Source organism: Panthera leo, chromosome E3 (assembly GCF_018350215.1).
Source record: "Panthera leo isolate Ple1 chromosome E3, P.leo_Ple1_pat1.1, whole genome shotgun sequence".
NCBI classification, from domain to species: domain Eukaryota; kingdom Metazoa; phylum Chordata; class Mammalia; order Carnivora; family Felidae; genus Panthera; species Panthera leo.
Window position 1 is genome coordinate 24,605,123 of NC_056694.1, and position 19,109 is coordinate 24,624,231.

General features: G+C 41.0%; 1 protein-coding gene across 4 annotated transcripts in view; it reads left to right on the top strand.

Moving 5' to 3' along the window:
- Positions 1–19,109, top strand: part of DNAH3 (dynein axonemal heavy chain 3) — a 168,115-nt gene that overhangs the window by 74,690 nt on the left and 74,316 nt on the right. For all 4 annotated transcript variants that reach the window (XM_042921633.1, XM_042921636.1, XM_042921634.1 and 1 more), the window contains 10 exons: positions 159–357; positions 1,861–1,969; positions 2,195–2,308; positions 3,063–3,239; positions 5,274–5,365; positions 6,460–6,679; positions 7,478–7,612; positions 9,357–9,468; positions 11,320–11,561; positions 18,222–18,322. In XM_042921633.1, coding sequence (XP_042777567.1) covers positions 159–357; positions 1,861–1,969; positions 2,195–2,308; positions 3,063–3,239; positions 5,274–5,365; positions 6,460–6,679; positions 7,478–7,612; positions 9,357–9,468; positions 11,320–11,561; positions 18,222–18,322 — 1,501 coding nt within the window. The remainder of the gene's footprint in view (positions 1–158; positions 358–1,860; positions 1,970–2,194; positions 2,309–3,062; positions 3,240–5,273; positions 5,366–6,459; positions 6,680–7,477; positions 7,613–9,356; positions 9,469–11,319; positions 11,562–18,221; positions 18,323–19,109) is intronic.

The window sequence follows — 19,109 nt, forward strand, 5'->3', positions numbered from 1 at the left end:
TATTGCTGCCTGTGCAGGGAAGCTAGTTGAGCCTGAAACTGTTTGGATAGTGAAGGGTGGCCTGGATAATGTCCTGACATCCTGAGCAGTCTCTGAACATATGAGTATGCTGATGGCTCTGCATTTGTGTGTTTCCACATCTGCATCTGTTCCAATAGCTCGCGACGTGGTGGCCAAGTTATCTGAGGATAATATTTGTGATCTAAATGATTTCCAGTGGATCTCCCAGCTGCGTTACTACTGGGATTCAAAGGATGTACAGGTGCAGATGATCACCACAGAAATCTTATATGGCTATGAGTACTTGGGGAACTCCCCCCGGCTGGTGATTACACCCCTCACCGACCGCTGCTACAGGTAACCTCTGGGCCTCCCCCAAGACCTGAAGGGTGAATAGAATGCCAGAAGGAAAACCTTCTGGGGAAGAAGGTGTGGAGCATCTTGAGTTTGTAACCTTTACCCTCTACATTTCAGATACTCAGATTGTAGAATTTTGTCCTTAATTATCATGGTCCCACAACAGGTGTGGAAATTAGCCCTTAGGCCAGAAATGAGAACCCAGTAGGAATCCTAATGCAAATTAATGTGGCCAAACCAACAAGCAGAATGTTGATGCCTGTCCTTAAAAATGCCCCAGTACTGGGGTGCCTGGGTGACTCAGTCAGTTGAGCGTCGACTCTTGATTTCAGCTCAGATCATGATCTCAGAGTTCATGGGGTGGAGCCCTATATTGGACTCTGCACTGACAATGCAGAGCCTGCTTGGGGTTCTCTCTCTCTCTCTCTCTCTCTCTCTCTCTCTCTCTCTCTCTCTTTCTCTCTCTCTCTGCCCCTCCCCTGCTTGTGCTCGCTCTCTCTCTCTCTCTCTCAAAATAAATGAACTTTTTAAAAAAAAATGCCACAGTATTTAAGTAGAAAGCTCTCCAGTGGCAGGAATCAAGATGGTGCCTGGAGATCCCATAGACGAAAGAATCAAAGGCCAGGTGAAGGACTCAGGCAAGGAGTCTCCAAGCTCAGCCAGCCAGTCTGACGGAGAGACGTAGTCATTCTGTGCTCAGCAAAGTGCTTTTCCACTTTCCTTGGTATTCATAACACTAGAAATGTGAACTTTGTGAATGTGTCAACTTTGTGATGTTTAGATTTTCTTTGATTTTGTATATTCATTAAAGTGGAATTTTTTTAATTAAAAAGACAATTCCTGAGTATTTTGTCCTTTGAAAGTCCTCAAACACCTGTTTTCTGTGTTCTGTGATTTTTGTTCTTCATTCGTTTCATTATTCACTAGTCATTTCTTAAAGTCTCCTGTGCCCCATGCATGACCTCAAGAAACCCTCAATCTAATGGGGTCAGGGGAGAGAGATAGATGATTATAAGATGGTGTGTTAACTGAAACTGTAGAGGCCCATACAATGGACTGTAGCGCCACACTTAACACGTCATTAATTTCTAATATTTATTTTGCCCCTACTGTATCAAACTGAATCAAATACAGGTCCCGAAGTCAAGAGTTCATAATCCAGTGGGAGAAATAGATTTATTTTCACCACTCCATTAGAACTGGTGATCTTTCATGTGTGGAGTTTATGAAGATTTTTTACCTTTATTTGATTCATTTATGTATGTATTCATTTATCCATTCAATCATTCATTAAAACAAGTGTTTATGGGTGCCACCCATGCACCAGGCTCTAAGATTAAAGTACTGAGTAAAGCAGAATTTTTTACAATGATGATATCCTGGTCATATAATCAGGGAAAAAATTTAAAGCTATTTGTAGGAGTCAAAACAAAATAAAGCAAAAGTCTCTTTCTTCCCGGTGTCTTAGGACTTGGGCACCGAATTCTTATTTTCTTCCCTTAGGACACTGATGGGGGCTTTGAAGCTGAACCTTGGGGGAGCTCCAGAGGGACCAGCTGGTACAGGAAAGACAGAAACCACAAAAGATCTGGCCAAAGCTTTGGCCAAGCAGGTAGGGAGATGCTGTCTGTTCTCACCCTCTCTTGTCATCCCTGTCTAGACTCCTATCAGGGGAGTGGGCATTAAGTTCAAGATGGTTAAGGGTGAGAGAGGCAGAGTTGGGCCCCAGCTCCTACAGTGGAATAGGAAGAGAAGAGCCACACCTGTGTTTTATGGTGCAGGTAATTCAAATATGAGGGAACCCACCCCTAATGGTGCCCACATTCTCCTTCTCTAGTGTGTGGTCTTCAACTGCTCAGATGGTCTGGATTACAAAGCCATGGGGAAGTTCTTCAAGGGACTGGCCCAGGCCGGAGCATGGGCCTGCTTTGATGAGTTCAACAGAATTGAGGTAATGCTGCAATGGGACTACAGAGCAGGGATTGGATATGCAGGGGCCTTTTTCTGGGCTCTTAGCTGCTCAGTGACAGTGCCTTATGTCTCCTCTAAGACTGTTGCACAGAGTAAGTACTCAATGAACTAAACAAAAACAGTCCCAAGGAGACAAAGTGCATATTTTATATACATATGGATCCTCAGTATATTCATTCCTTCGCTCCCTCATTCAAAAATTTATTGAGTAGCTAGTATATGTCAGATACTCCGCAATTGTTCATGACACAAAGATAAGTAAGAAATGATTTTGCCCTCTGAGTGTTAGAATTTAGCAAAGGGAAATAAAAAGTAAGTGAAGCACATAGAATATGATAGAAGTCTATGGTAGTGGTACAAAAGAGGCATCACAAAAGAGAGGGGGTAATTAATTCTATTTGGGTAGGGAATTTAGGTCAGGAAATGTAAACATGCAATGGGAACCAATAAACACTGAGTACATACTATGGGTCAAGCATTATGCTAGGTGCTGGAACAGAGATAAAATACTATGGAAACTAGTAACACATACATACACACACATACACACACATACACACATATCAATTTTCTTTTTCTTTACCAAAACCCCAAATCATTCTTGTAATTTTGAAGGTGAAGTTCTGGTTTTTAGGTGATTGGGTTTTTTCATTGCTAAGTGAAGGAGACTCTGGCAGAGTTGGGTGGTGGCTGTCAGAGCAAGAGCTCACATCTGCCCACTATTCTCACTCCAGGTAGAAGTGCTATCTGTGGTGGCTCAGCAGATTCTCAGCATTCAACAAGCCATTGTCCGGAAGCTAAAGACATTCATCTTTGAAGGCACCGAGCTCCTTCTGAACCCAACCTGCGCTGTCTTCATCACCATGAACCCTGGATATGCTGGCAGGGCTGAGCTGCCAGATAACCTCAAGGTAAACGTGAGCATGTATAAATTCTGCGTGTATTTTATGGTGTAGAAACCTCTGGAGGTAACAGAAGATCTCACAGAGAAGGCAAATAATGGGTGACATTTTTCAGCTGTGAGAATTAATAGTGGAGCAACAATGGTAGTAAGTTAGTCCCCAGAACCTAACTGTTGCCCCAACAATGTCTCGTGGGGGAGGGGCATATATCCATAATGAACAATGGCAATTAGAAGACAATGAACACTAGAACAAGAGTCACTATTTCTGTTGTGTACAGGAGGTCGATGAGAGGAACCAGCTGGGCTTGGTAGGGACTCTGACAAATGCCCCCTCTAGAGGGAGCAGCCCTTACTTAGCCGCCAGCCTACTGTTGCCAAGCAGGAATTGTCACATCTTCTCATTTTTCAGGAAAAGCCAGACATTTGGATTTTTACATGTAATCTGATTGTTGTGATCCTGGCTAAATGCAAAAAAAAAAAAAAAAAAAAAAAAAAAAAAAAAAAAAAAAAAAAAAATCACTGTAGGCCAAACAAAAACATCTCATAAGACAGCATCAAAGGTAGTCACAGAGAACTCTGGGAAACCTAGGCAGAACCACATGGAGGTCCTCTTCATTACCAGCCTGCTTAAGCTGAAGTGGTGTCCATATCAAAACAGGCTGTTCCAACCAGCTGCAGAGAGGACAAGGAAGTATGTATGTCCCCAGTGCCGACTGCTGAGCTGGCCTGAGTTGCAGCCATGGTAACAGCTACTGGTCCTGCTGCTAGTAGAGAAGGAAGGTGCCTCTGAAGGGAAAGTCAACCAGGCCGTCTTCAAGGGAATAGACTGTAGATTGTGCTCTGATGGAAGGAAAAAACCCAAAGTACAAAACGGCTGGCTCTCCTGTACGAGGAGACCCTAGCACCCCAACTGCATGAAAAGAGGGGCCAGAGAGAGACTTCTAGGCCTGCTTCTTTATGGATTTTCTTCTACGTTATTAATTCCATGAATGGAAATCACAAGACACAAGAGTGGAAGACACAAGAGAGACCCAGCCAAACCCATATGAGTACTTCATGTGCCAGAAACGCGTCTGATTAGTGCTCTGCGATCTTATTCAGATACTTCTTCTTATTGCCCCCCAAATGGAAAAGAGCCAGGGAGATCCTTAGTAATGACTCCTCCCGTCTAGGCCAGGATAGGCCAATGAGCACCAAAGTGCAATTTGGACCCACATTTCTCATTTTTACCACCCAACGGTTGTAATCTCCCCCACCCCCTGCCACACCTCTCCCAGCAAGCAACCCTGTCAAGTCTGTATAAGCAGCTTTCGTGAGATAGTGTGGTATAGCAGAAATTACCAGGGGGTGGTGTCAGGAAGCCTGGGTTCTAGTCCTGGCTCTACCTGTAACTGACTGTTTGGACTTCTGTAAGATCTAAGGTAATAACAATAGCTGATGCTTATTGAACACTCACTTATGTGCCACACACTGTTCTAAGCACTTCACTTATATGATATCATTTGTTCTCATGAGAACAATACAGTTGTTGGCCCATTTTGAGGTGAAATAACTAGAGGGAAATTACTTGCCCACAGCCAATAGACAGCAGTACAAGTACTCAGATCAGTATCTGTCTGACTTCAAGATTCTTCAGATATATATTGGTCCTGAATTCCTAAATGACTTCCTCTGTCCTTAATGAACAAAGGAAAGGTCTGATAGTTGAATGGTACAAATTTGGCATAGGGAAATGAGGTGTTATTAGAATACCAGCACCTAAGGCCTTCCACGTAACCACTGAGGGACCCATTGTGGCAACATGTACATAGACAGGGCCAGTGGGGAGGTTAGCTGGGCAGTGGATCTGCCCAACAAAGACGGTCTCTTGGCATTGATTTGTCCTCCTGCTTTTCTTTCCTTGATTTCACCGGAATGGTGTGAATGACTTTCCTGCTTCTCTTTGTATCTGTAAATACACCTTCTCCCAGAGTTTACTGTATGTGTTCAGGTTCTCAGTGGCCTTTTCTTTTCTTTTCTTTTCTGGCCATTTGTTTTCTAGGCCTTATTCCGGACAGTTGCCATGATGGTGCCAGATTATGCCCTCATTGGGGAAATTTCCCTCTATTCCATGGGGTTTCTGGACTCCAGAAGGTATGTGATATTGGCTTTCCAGTAGGTTCTAAAGGTCCTGAAAGAGTGCCTTTTGTGTGGTGGATTCAAGTTAGGTTGCCCATTGGAAGAAAAAAAGAAACAAGAAATGGACTTTGGCTCCCTTGTTGATGTGACAGCAACTTAGCCCTGGCTTTGGTCCTGACCAGGAAATGGTCCAAATTCCCAAGAAAGAGCCTCCTCTCTCTTTATATATACGTGGACTCCTGCTAAAGAAATCGGCCACTCATCTTCTCTTTATCCTAACCCTGTGTACACACACACTCACACACACACACACACACACACACACACACACACACACACAGCTTAAGGCAAGACTTTAAAACATGAAATTATTCCAAGATTAAAGAGGAAATTTTTAATATGATTTAGAATTAACATTGTCAACAGCATAACATTTATTGACTTTAAATGTTTTTTAATGTTTATTTTATTTTTGAAAGAGAGAGAGACGCAGAGTGTGAGCAGGGAAGGGGCAGAGAGGGAGGGAGACACAGTATCTGAAGAAGACTCCAGGCTCTGAGCTGTCAGCACAGAGGCCAATGCGGGGCTCGAACCCACGAACTGTGAGATCGTGACCTGAGCCGAAGTCAGGCATTTAACTGACTGAGCCACCTAGGCTCCCCCGTTTATTGACTTTAGTGGATATAGGAAAAAATTGTTAGGTTATAGAAGTGAAAAAAGCAAGTTTCTTCTCAGTGACCCTGAGTTCTATTCTCCAGGGGTTAATATTGTTGATAGTTTGATGTTTCTTCCAAAATGTGTGTTTGTGCATGTGTGTGTGCTCATATATTCACATATACACATAAAAGTATATACCCATACAATTTCTTGTATAGTAGGTTGTATACACATGTGTGTATGCTTACTCTTTTTCCTCCAAACTTTGAAAGAGAACTCTTCCTTAGCTCATCCTGGTAACTGTTAAAAGGACTTCAGATGATGGGGCTTCTCCATCAAGTCCATGAATAGGTCTGGTTCCTGAAGGGACAGGATACAGGGATGTTGGGAATGTCTGATGAGCAGGAGCTGTTCCTCTCTGGCGGTCTGCAGACATGTCTCTGCCCTCCCAGTCTCGCCCAGAAAATTGTCGCAACCTACCGTCTGTGCTCAGAGCAGCTGTCCTCACAGCATCACTATGACTATGGCATGCGCGCGGTCAAGTCTGTGCTCACTGCTGCTGGCAACCTGAAGCTCAAGTATCCCGAAGAGGATGAGAGTGTCCTGTTGCTCCGGGCCTTGCTTGATGTCAACCTGGCCAAGTTCTTGGCTCAAGATGTCCCTCTGTTTCAGGTATGCAGTGCTTTGGGACCTTGGCCAAGTGCTGGGACTCAGTTTCTGAAGATGAACTATTTCTCTGGCACCCTCTCCATCTCCAGCCAGCACTCCCACCACCAGATACCCTCCCCCAAAAGTTAGATAATGTGATAGCACTATCCCTGTCTAGTTCCTGGTTTAAAATTTTTTAAATGTTTTCATTATTTATTTTTGTGAAGGGGTGGGAGGGTTAGAGAGTGAGGAAGACACAGAATCCCAAGCAGGCTCCAGGCTCAGAGCTGGCAGCCCAGAGTCCGACATGGGGCTCAAACTCATGAACCGTGAGATCATGACCTTAGCCCAAGTCGGATGCCCAACTGTCTGAGCCACCCAGGCTCCCCTAGTTCCTGATTTTAATAAAAATGATTTCACTGATAGAATAATATCTGCCATTGGTTTGGGGTAGGTTTTTTTTTTTTTTTTTTAACCAAATGTAGTTTTCCTTTGTAATTATTCTAATTCCTCTCTTCCTTATCAGGCTGTGAGCTCCATAGAGACAGAAATTATGACTATCTAATTCATTCCTAGTACAATAACTAGAAGATAATACAGACTTATTAAATATTTGAGGGCTTTTTAAATTATTTGGGAGGGAAATCATATTTTACAGATTGTGTTGGAATTTGCAATTGTGGATGAGTTTTGGCATAGAAAAATGAGGTTTGGAATTTTACAAAGACTTCTGCTGTCTGTGAATCTCATTTTCAGAAAGTGTCGAGGTCATACCCCCTGACAATTCACCCTTTCCATCTTCTCTCGAATTCTTGTTAACAGGGAATTATATCAGATTTGTTTCCTGGAGTTGTTCTTCCAAAGCCAGACTATGAAGTTTTTATGGAAGTGCTGAATGAGAACATCAAAAAGATGAAACTCCAGCCGGTACCTTGGTTTATTGGGAAAATTATCCAGGTTGGTTCCCTGTATCTATATGAGAATGCACGTGTTTTTCTATTTGCTGAAGTCAGGAATTAGAATTGTGGTTGATTGGAGCAGAGTGATGGCAACCACAGGAGCCAAAATAGAAATGGAAGTGCCTTCAGGTCTCATTTCCAGGAATTGAAGTTAAAATCCAATGTTTTTCCTCTGACCATCTTATTTGGGGTTCCTTTTTTTAAATTTGGGGATGAAACAAAACCTTTGGGGGCACTGGGCTTGAACTAGTCAGGACTTTATCAGTTTCCAGTGACAGAAACCCAACTCAAACTGCCTTAGTCAACAAAAGGGAGTCTGTTCACTTACCTAACTTGAAAAACCCAGATGTGTGTTGGCCTTAGGAACAGCAGGATCCAGGAAACTTTCTCTTCATTTCTGGGCTCTGTCTCTGAGTTAAAACTTCATTCTTAGTTGGGTTTCCAGCAGCCTCAGACTTAGATTGTCCCAGGTTCAAGCCCAGAAGGAAAAAGAGCGTTGCTCTCCAAATGGCTTCAGTAAATGTCTCAGGATTAACTTTGAATTGTGCTGGTAAAGTCACAAAACCACCCTGGAACCACTTACGAGGAAGATCATTTATATTTTGCAGCATGGGCCTGGCTTGGAAAATACCTTTTATCTGTTGAGGGTTCTAATCAAGTCAGAACTGCATTTAGGCCTCAAAAAAGGAAGTTTCCAGTTGAAGTGCAGGGTGCTAAGATGACTGCTGTTTCCTTTTCCCCTTTAAAAGCAAATAGAGGGGTGCCTGGGTAGCTCAGTTTGTTGAGGGTCAGATTCTTGATTTCATCCCAGGCCATGATCTCATGGTTTGGTTCATGATATCAAGCCCCAAGTAAGGTTCTGCACTGACAGTGAAGAATCTGCTTGGAATTCTCTCTCCCTCTCCCTCTCCCTCTCCCTCTCCCTCTCCCTCTCCCTCTCCCTCTCCCTCTCCCTCTCCCTCTCCCTCCCTCTCTCTCTGTGTCTCTCTGCCCCTCCCCAGCTCACACACAAACACACTCTTTCTCTCTCTTTTTTTTTTAAGTTTTTTAAAGTGTTTATTCTTGAAAGAGAGAGAGAGACAGAGCATGAGTAGGGAAGGGGCAGAGAGAGAGAGAGAGAGGGACACAGAATCTGAAACAGGCTCCAGGCTCAGAGCTGTCCGCACAGAGCCCAACACGGGGCTCAAACTCACAAGCTTGAGATCATGACCTGAGCTGAAGCTGGATGCTTAACTGACTGAGTCACCCAGATGCCCCTCCCTTTCTCTTAAAATAAATAAATAAACATTAAAAAATGAAAAATAGAAGCAAATAGAAATGGCCTAATGAAAAAAATTGAGGCATTAAACTTAGACAGTCACCTGTGCAAATCATGGTTTCACCACTGATGAGTGTGGGCAAGTTACGTAACCTCTCTGGGGCTCAGCATTCCTACCACTAGAAGGTAGTTCATGATACCTGAGTGCATTAAATGAAATAATTTATGTAAGTCACTTGATGCTTAACCCACGGGTAGGTGCAGAGCAAATAGAAGGTCCCATTCCTTAAATATATGAGACATACACATGTATTTATTTACCCCAAAGGTATTTAAACTACAAATCATAAAAAGGACCACAGTTCACCAGGGGTTGAAGGGACTATGGAAATCCCCTTTTAGTCCCTCGTTCCTCACTGACATCTGACTGACTTGTAGCTCTGGAAGGTTTGCAATGATTAACTGTTTATATGTCTCTTCCCAGATCTACGAGATGATGCTGGTGAGACATGGCTATATGATTGTTGGAGACCCCATGGGTGGCAAGACCTGTGCTTATAAAGTGTTGGCTGCAGCTCTGGGTGATTTATACGCAGGTAAAGCTCACATCCCTGGCTTCCTGGGAGCACAGAACTCCCCAGTCAGTTGGCTGGCTCCATGGAGATAATGCCAGGCTATTAGTTTTGCCATCCCTGGATTGTGACATCAGAGCCAGAAATAGCACATGGCACACAGATGTCTGCAGGCAGAAAATAAAGGGGGGTGGGGTGGGAGCTTCTAACAGGAATTTTATATGCCTGTCATTAAGTGCAGGAATTTTCTCAGATTTCTCAAATGCTGAATAGGGGCTTCTCCAAAGGTTTCCCAATGAGAGAGAGACACTCCTATCAGTGTCCTAAACAAATTATTTTAAAAGCTGATTATTGCATGGTTTCTTTTCTTCTCCTTTTTTCCTTTTTTCCTTTTATCCCTTTTCCCCTTCTCTTTCCTTTGGTTCCCTTTCCCTTTTTTTCCCTTTTTTTCTCCTCCCTACCTTCTTTCCCTCCTTCTTTCCTTTCCCTCTTCCCCTTCCTTACTTCTATTTAATGTAGGACATAAGACCTCAGACTTTTGAGTCAGACCCAGACCTTGGACCGGTGATTAAACCTCTCTCAGCCTCTACTTTTTCAGCTGTGAAATGGGATTGTTGTGCAAATTAAGTGAGATTATGCAGGAAAGTAATCCAGCACAGTTTCTGATCAACAAATGGAAGCTGTGTTTATTGCCAGAGAAAGAGTTTTGGGGTTTTTTTCTTTTATAAAACGTAAGCCTATGGTTTTGGAAAACAATGCCTTGTATTTATACAATCCCTTCCAGTAATTCAGCATATTTTTTTCTTTTTGTAACATTTTTATGTTTATTTTTGAGAGAGAGAGAGAGAGAGATAGAATGAGAGAATGAACTGGGTAGAGGGAGAGAGGGAATCCCAAGCAGGCTCCATGCTGTCAGCACAGAGCCTGACATGGGGCTCAGTCCCACAAACCGTGAGATCATGACCCAAGCTGAAATCAAGAGTTGACTGCTTAACTGACTGACATATTTTTTTCTAATAATTTTTGATGATTGAGTTGCTGTTGGATTTTTGAGGCTTTTGTTTTGGGGACTAACTTGGCCCTAGTAACTAATTAGGGCCTAGTAACTAAGCATTTCAAACTTACTATTTTCAACATTTGAATACAGTTTAGGAAACTAAATGAGAAAAGAGGCTATCCCATCGTTTTTGCCTTGGGATTCTGCAGAAATGGTTCTTTATTTAGCTCATGGTTTAAGCATTCCAACGTTTCCTTACTTTGAAGGATCATATAAAAGTGTGATTATTTTCTGTTATTGAATGCATCTGATGTGCCATCTATCAGCCTGTGTATTCCGGTTGGGTCCTTGTATTCTCATGGTGTGAATTTCTCAGCGGATACTTGCTGAGCAGCTAAAGAAGAGGTGTCAGGGCTAAACTAATCCTTCAGATAGAGAAAAGAAAAGTAGTCAATATTTTCCAGAATCATTTACATGTCTGCTATTCCTTCATTTCAAGTCAAAGCCAAGGTTCTTAGGGTAGCTGTGAGAGTCAGGTACATAAAGACACTTAATAACATGGACCTCTCTCCCTTACTGCTTGAGTTCATTTAGACCCAGACAGATTTCTTTAGATCTGACCAGAACATTTGCCCTGTTTGAAATGAGACTCAGAAGAAAATTTGGTGAGAAACTAGTGGGCATAATAACCTAATAATTTAAGTCATTGCCCATCCAGATATCCTAGCCTTTATAAGAACTGAGTACAAATTTCATAAGGACTCTGCATGGATGACATAATCATAAAGGTTGGTTGGTCTTTGAGGTGGCATTGTCTCTTGTCTAATGTTCTGGTCTCTCCAGAGCCTTTGTAACTCATGTTGAACCTTCTTGCTCAGCCAAAGAGATGGAAGAATTTGCTGTGGAGTATTTGATCATCAACCCCAAGGCCATCACCATGGGGCAGCTCTATGGGTGCTTTGACCAAGTGAGCCATGAATGGACAGATGGTGTCCTAGCCAATGTTTTCCGGGAACAAGCATCCTCAATATCTGATGAACGCAAATGGATTATATTTGATGGGCCAGTAGATGCTGTTTGGATCGAAAATATGAACACAGTTCTGGATGACAATAAAAAGGTACCTACTGAGTCTCATATCTCTTTTATATAGGTAGGTTATAAATTCTCTTTTTCAAGTGAGTAATTGACCCAAACTATATAATACATACATTTGTTACATGACGAATAAATGCCCCACAAGAAATTTAAGTTTATGAATTATGCTTTTATTTGTACTTGTGGGTAAGCTCTGTCTGTTTAGGGATAATGTTGCATCATGGTTAAAAGCATTGGTGTTGGCATCATATTGGACCACTAGCTCTACAACTGAGCTTTTGTACTGGGCAAGTCACATAACTTCTCTGAATCTCAATTTCCACATTTGTAAAAAGGTAGTAATAAAATAGGGATATTGGCAATTAAATAAGATAGCATGCACAAAGTGCCTGATATATGGAATGTATTTGGTTATTCATTACGGTATATTTAAAGACTTAAAATAGCCATTTACTTTGCTCATGATATTGTGGATTAGAAATTTTGGAAGGGGTCAGCTGGGCTCAGCTCATCATTGTGATGTCAGCTAGGGCAGCCATGGATGGAGGATCCACAACCAAGGTGGCTTCCTCACTCGGTGTCTGGGGCTCATTCCTCCTTGGCCTGTCTCTCTCTGTCTTTCTTTCTCTTCAGATGACATCTCATCCGCCAGGCATCTCCACATGTGTCAGGTGTCTCACTTAGTGGTCTTGGGTAGTGATAGTTCTTACATGGTGGTTAATTTTCCAAAAGGCAGGAAGTGAAAGTTTCCAGGAAATTAAGAGCTGTGCTTGGAACTGGCATAGCATCACTTTCTCTGAATTCTAGCAGTTGAAGAAGTCACTGGGCCTACTCAGATTCAAGGGAGTGGAGAAAGAGACTCCACTTCTTGATGGAGCAGGGCAAGGTCACATTGCCACAGCATTCATGTGATGGAAGCTGCTGCTACAGCAGTCTTTGGAAAATATATTCTGCCACAGTTAGCATATTGGCTAAAGACTTGGACTCTGGAGCCAGACAGGCTGTGTTCAAATCCTGCATAGCTGCTTACCAGTTGTATAAACTCAGGCAAGCTATTTAGTCTCTCTGTGTCTCAGCTGTATCATCTGTAAAAGGGGACTGTTAATTAGGAAGATTAGATAAGTTAATATTTTCAAAATGCTTCTGATAGCACCTAGCATATAATAAGTGCTATTTTACTATATGTTAAAATGAAATAAAAATTTTTTAAGATAGCTAAATGGATTTATTTTTTTTTGTATTTGAATCACTTTCAAATTATGTTTTTTTTAATATATGAAATTTATTGTCAAATTGGTTTCCATACAACACCTAGTGCTCATCCCAAAAGATGCCCTCTTCAATACCCATCACCTACCCTCCCCTCCCTCCCACCCCCCATCAACCCTCAGTTTGTTCTCAGTTTTAAGAGTCTCTTATGCTTTGGCTCTCTCCCACTCTAACCTCTTTTTTTTTTCCTTCCCCTCCCCCCATGGCTTTCTGTTAAGTTTCTCAGGATCCACATAAAAGTGAAAACATATGGTGTCTGTCTTTCTCTGTATGGCTTATTTCACTTAGCATCACACTCTCCAGTTCCATCCATGTTGCTACAAAGGGCCATTATTTCATTCTTTCTCATTGCCACGTAGTACTCCATTGTGTATATAAACCACAATTTCTTTATCCATTCATCAGTTGATGGACATTTAGGCTCTTGCCACAATTTGGCTATTGTTGAGAGTGCTGCTATAAACATTGGGGTACAAGTGCCCCTATGCATCAGTAGTCCTGTATCCCTTGGGTAAATTCCTAGCAGTGCTACTGCTGGGTCATAGGATAGGTCTATTTTTAATTTTTTGAGGAACCTCTGCACTGTTTTTCCAGAGTGGCTGCACCAGTTTGCATTCCCACCAACAGTGCAAGAGGGTTCCCGTTTCTCCACATCTTCGCCAGCATTTATAGTTCATTTTGACCACTCTGACTGGCGTGAGGTGATATCTGAGTGTGGTTTTGATTTGTATTTCCCTGATGAGGAGCGACGTGGAGCATCTTTTCATGTGCCTGTTGGCCATCTGGATGTCTTCTTTAGAGAAGTGTCTATTCATGTTTTCTGCCCATTTCTTCACTGGATTATTTGTTTTTTGGGTGTGGAGTTTGGTGATTTCTTTATAGATTTTGGATACTAGCCCTTTGTCCGATATGTCATTTGCAAATATCTTTTCCCATTCTGTTGGTTGCCTTTTAGTTTTGTTGATTGTTTCCTTTTCTGTGCAGAAGCTTTTTATCTTCATGAAGTCCCAATAGTTCATTTTTGCTTTTAATTCCCTTGCCTTTGGAGATGTGTCAAGTAAGAAATTGCTGCGGCTGAGGTCAGAGAGGTTTTTCCCTGCTTTCTCCTCTAGGGTTTTGATGGTTTCCTGTCTCACATTCAGGTCCTTCATCCATTTTGACTTTACTTTTGTGAATGGTGTAAGAAAGTGGTCTAGTTTCATTCTTCTGCATGTTGCTGTCCAGTTCTCCCAGCACCATTTGTTAAAGAGACTGTCTTTTTTTTCATTGGATATTCTTTCCTGCTTTGTCAAAGATGAGTTGGCCATACTTTTGTGGGTCTAGTTCTGGGGTTTCTATTCTATTCCATTGGTCTGTGTGTCTGTTTTTGTGCCAATACCATGCTGTCTTGATGATTACAGCTTTGTAGTAGAGGCTAAAGTCTGGGATTGTGATGCCTCCCGCTTTGGTCTTCTTCAAAATTACTTTGGCTATTCGGGGCCTTTTGTGGTTCCATATGAATTTTAGGATTGCTTGTTCTAGCTTCGAGAAGAATGCTGGTGCAATTTTGATTGGGATTGCATTGACTGTGTAGATAGCTTTGGGTAGTATTGACATTTTAATAATATTTATTCTTCCAACCCACGAGCACGGAATGTTTTTCCATTTCTTTATATCTTCTTCAATTTCCTTCCTAAGCTTTCTATAGTTTTCAGCATACAGATCTTTTACATCTTTGGTTAGATTTATTCCTGGGTATTGTATGCTTCTTGGTGCAATTGTGAATGGGATCAGTTTCTTTATTTGTCTTTCTGTTGCTTCATTGTTAGTGTATAAGAATGCAACTGATTTCTGTACATTGATTTTGTATCCTGCAACTTTGCTGATTTCATGTATCAGTTCTAGCAGACTTTTGGTGGAGTCTATTGGGTTTTCCATGTATAATATCATGTCATCTGCAAAGAGTGAAAGCTTGACTTCATCTTTGCCAATTTTGATGCCTTTGATGTCCTTTTGTTGTCTGATTGCTGATGCTAGCACTTCCAACACTATGTTAAACAACAGCGGTGAGAGTGGACATCCCTGTCGTGTTCCTGATCTCAGGGGGAAAGCTGTTTTTCCCCATTGAGGATGATATTAGCTGTGGGCTTTTCATAAATGGCTTTTATGATGTTTAAGTATGTTCCTTCTATCCTGACTTTCTCAAGGATTTTTATTAAGAAAGGATGCGAATTTTGTCAAATGCTTTTTCTGCATCGATTGACAGGATTATATGGTTCTTATCTTTTCTTTTATTAATGTGATGTATCACGTTGATTGATTTGCGAATGTTGAACCAGCCCTGCATCCCAGGAATGAATCCCACTTGATCATGGTGAATAATTCTTTTTATAAGCTGTTGAATTCGATTTGCTAGTATCTTGTTGAGAATTTTTGTATCCATATTCATCAGGGATATTGGCCTGTAGTTCTCTTTTTTTACTGGGTCTCTGTCTGGTTTAGGAATCAAAGTAATACTGGCTTCATAGAATGAGTCTGGAAGTTTTCCTTCCCTTTCTGTTTTTTGGAATAGCTTGAGAAGGATAGGTATTATCTCTGCTTTAAATATCTGGTAGAATTCCCCAGGGAAGCCATCTCATCCTGGACTCTTATTTGTTGGGAGATTTTTGATAACTGATTCAGTTTCTTCGCTGGTTATGGGTCTGTTCAAGCTTTCTATTTCCTCCTGTTTGAGTTTTGGAAGTGTGTGGGTGTTTAGGAATTTGTCCATTTCTTCCAGGTTGTCCAGTTTGTTGGCATATAATTTTTCGTAGTATTCCCTGATAATTGCTTGTATTTCTGAGGGATTGGTTGTAATAATTCCATTTTCATTCATGATTTTATCTATTTGGGTCATCTCCCTTTTCTTTTTGAGAAGCCTGGCTAGAGGTTTACCAACTGTGTTTATTTTTTCAAAAAACCAACTCTTGGTTTCATTGATCTGCTCTACAGTTTTTTTAGATTCAATATTGTTTATTTCTGCTATGATCTTTATTATTTCTCTTCCTCTGCTGGGTTTGGGGTGTCTTTGCTGCTCTGCTTCTATTTCCTTTAGGTGTGCTGTTAGATTTTTTATTTGGGATTTTTCTTGTTTCTTGAGATAGACCTGGATTGCAATGTATTTTCCTCTCAGGACTGCCTTCGCTGCATCCCAAAGCGTTTGGATTGTTGTATTTTCATTTTCGTTTATTTCCATATATTTTTTTAATTTCTTCTCTAATTGCCTGGTTGACCCATTCCTTCTTTAGTAGGGTGTTCTTTAACCTCCATGCTTTTGGAGGTTTTCCAGACTTTTTCCTGTGGTTGATTTCAAGCTTCATTGCATTGTGGTCTGAAAGTATGCATGGTATGATCTCAATTCTTGTATACTTATGAAGGGCTCTTTTGTGACCCAGTATGTGATCTATCTTGGAGAATGTTCCATGTGCACTCGAGAAGAAAGTATATTCTGTTGCTTTGGGATGCAGAGTTCTAAATATATCTGTCAAGTCCATCTGATCCAATGTATCATTCAGGGCCCTTGTTTCTTTATTGACCGTGTGTCTAGATGATCTGTCCATTGTTGTCAGTGGGGTATTAAAGTCCCCTGCAATTACCACATTCTTGTCAATAAGGTTGCTTATGTTTGTGAGTAATTGTTTTATATATTTGGGGGCTCCTGTATTTGGCGCATAGACATTTATAATTGTTAGTTCTTCATGGATAGACCCTGTAATTATTATATAATGCCCTTCTTCATCTCTTGTTACAGCCTTTAATTTAAAGTCTAGTTTGTCTGATGTAAGTATGGATACTCCAGCTTTCTTTTGACTTTCAGTAGCATGATAGATAGTTCTGCATACCCTCACTTTCAATCTGAAGGTGTCGTCAGGTCCAAAATGAGTCTCTTGTAGACAACAAATAAATGGGTCTTGTTTTTTTTATCCATTGTGATACCCTATGTCTTTTGGCTGCAGCATTTAGTCCATTTACATTCAGTGTTATTATAGAAAGATATGGGTTTAGAGTCATTGTGATGTCTGTAGGTTTCATGCTTGTAGCGATGTCTCTGGTACTTTGTCTCACAGGATCCCCCTTAAGATCTCTTGTAGGGCTGGTTTAGTGGTGATGAAAAATGAAATGAAATTTATCACCATTTTAAGGAAGTTTCTATACTGAATATGCATGATTATTGAATCAAAATATACTTTCCTACTACATTTAAATTTCACAAGACTATGAGTGAGTCATGCTCAATGGAAGGCCTAATTATCCAAATTACACACATACGCTAATTATAATATGTGCATAATTTTGATTACATAACATATAAAAATTGAAATGTTTTATTATATTATATAGACCATGTGATATAAACTAATTGTACAAATGTATTTGTTGGTTTTGAGATAAGAAGTATAAAGAGTTATAAACCATGAATTCCTGATGGCTCTTCCTGTCACTGGGTGTAAATCAAACTACCGTCAGAGGTATGGGTCTCTTTTACTTTTCTTGATATTCAGAGATGATACTGCTGGTGGTGTCAGCCCCATAATGGCTATTGACCTTCTTGGGGATGCATGTAGTGACCTGATTCTAGTGACCTGTTTCCAGGTGTGGGCCAGGTAATGTACAAAGAACTTTTTAAGCACAACTTTGAATGAATAGCAGGGAGTAATGGGGTTTCCTCTTTGCCACTGAGAGACCGAAGCCTCAGGCAATCATGTGACTTAAAGATCTCACTTGAACCCATGTTGGCAAATAGGAAGTACCACTTCTTTGTATGTACACTGAGTCTCCCCTGTGTGTTTGAACTACTTTCTACAGGGACATACCCTCTAAACACTAGGATTTCCAGTGGTCTTTCCTGGCCTATTCCAGAAAGGATTTGTAGAGATGTTCTTGTCCCTGTAGACTTACACCAGTCCATGGGAGATCCCAAAAGGAGTCCTTCATGGGAAACTTGAGCAAGTAAAACAGGAGAAAGGTGTGCAGTTACATCTATATTAAATGCTAAGGAAGGAACCATGAAACTTGATGTAGTCTGATAACTTCTTGATCCTTCATCTAAGGCTGCAATTCATTGACTCTCTGACCTCACTATTTAAAATCACCTGGCCCTGGCTGAGCATTTTCCAGCTTCCTCTTCTACTTAATTATTTTCCAAAGCACTTTCATCATGTTATGTGCTATGTATTTTATCATCTGTTTCCTCCCAGCAGAATGTAAATCCCAAGAGCACAGGGATTTTTGTCTGTTTTATCCTACATATCTAGAACAGTGCCTGATGCATATAGTTAGTGCTCAAGAAGTACTGAATGAATTTAAACCATCTCTGTCTCCACTGAAGCCTTTCACTTGCAGATAGAATTTAACCCCTTTGCCTGCCCTCCACTTCTCTGCTTTGCCCTTTCAGCTGTGTTTAATGAGTGGAGAGATTATCCAGATGAGCCCCAAGATGAGTCTGATCTTCGAGCCAGCGGATCTGGAGCAGGCCTCGCCAGCCACTGTGAGCAGGTCAGTCAGCCTCATACTGGCACCCTGAGGGAATTGTATGTATATACCCATCTTCTTTATGCATTCATCTATGAATTGCTTCCACAATATGGCTATTGTAAATAATGGTGCAATAAGCATAGGGGTGCATGTATCCCTTTGAATTAGTGTTTTTGTAACAAACTGTAATATTTATATATCACTCAAAATAAATAAATTATACTGACCTAGAACTCTATGGATAAATCTTATTAACTATAAAATCTTAGCAATGTTATGTATAAAAATAAGCACACAATAGTATATATAGTGCAGTGTCTCCATTTAAACTGCTAAAAACAACTAACATAAATAAATTTACATTATAGGAACATATAGAAGTACTATAAAACTATATAAGAAAGAAAGAAATCAAGAGACAGGTGACCATGAAATTCAAGATAATGAGTTACATCAGGTGGAGAAAGCCATGGGTATAGGATAATGGAGACCAAATGGGTTAGATGAAAGTTATTGTCAAGATCCTAGCTTCTGTCTGGGTGGTGGGTTCATGGATACTCATTAAATTATTGAAAACCCTTAACTAAGAAATAAGAAAGGCCCTGCATGGGCTACTGATAGTGTACCAAGGATGACAATGAATCCAATTCTGTACCTGAGGTTCATAAAAAAAATAAAGTCAGCCCACATTCTAAAAGGCAATGTCAGGGAGTAGAAAGAGCAATGGCAAATTAGACCAACTTGGTCTTCCACCCTGGCCATGTCAATATCTAGCTGTGTGGCCTCTTCCAAGTCACTTAGCCTCTCT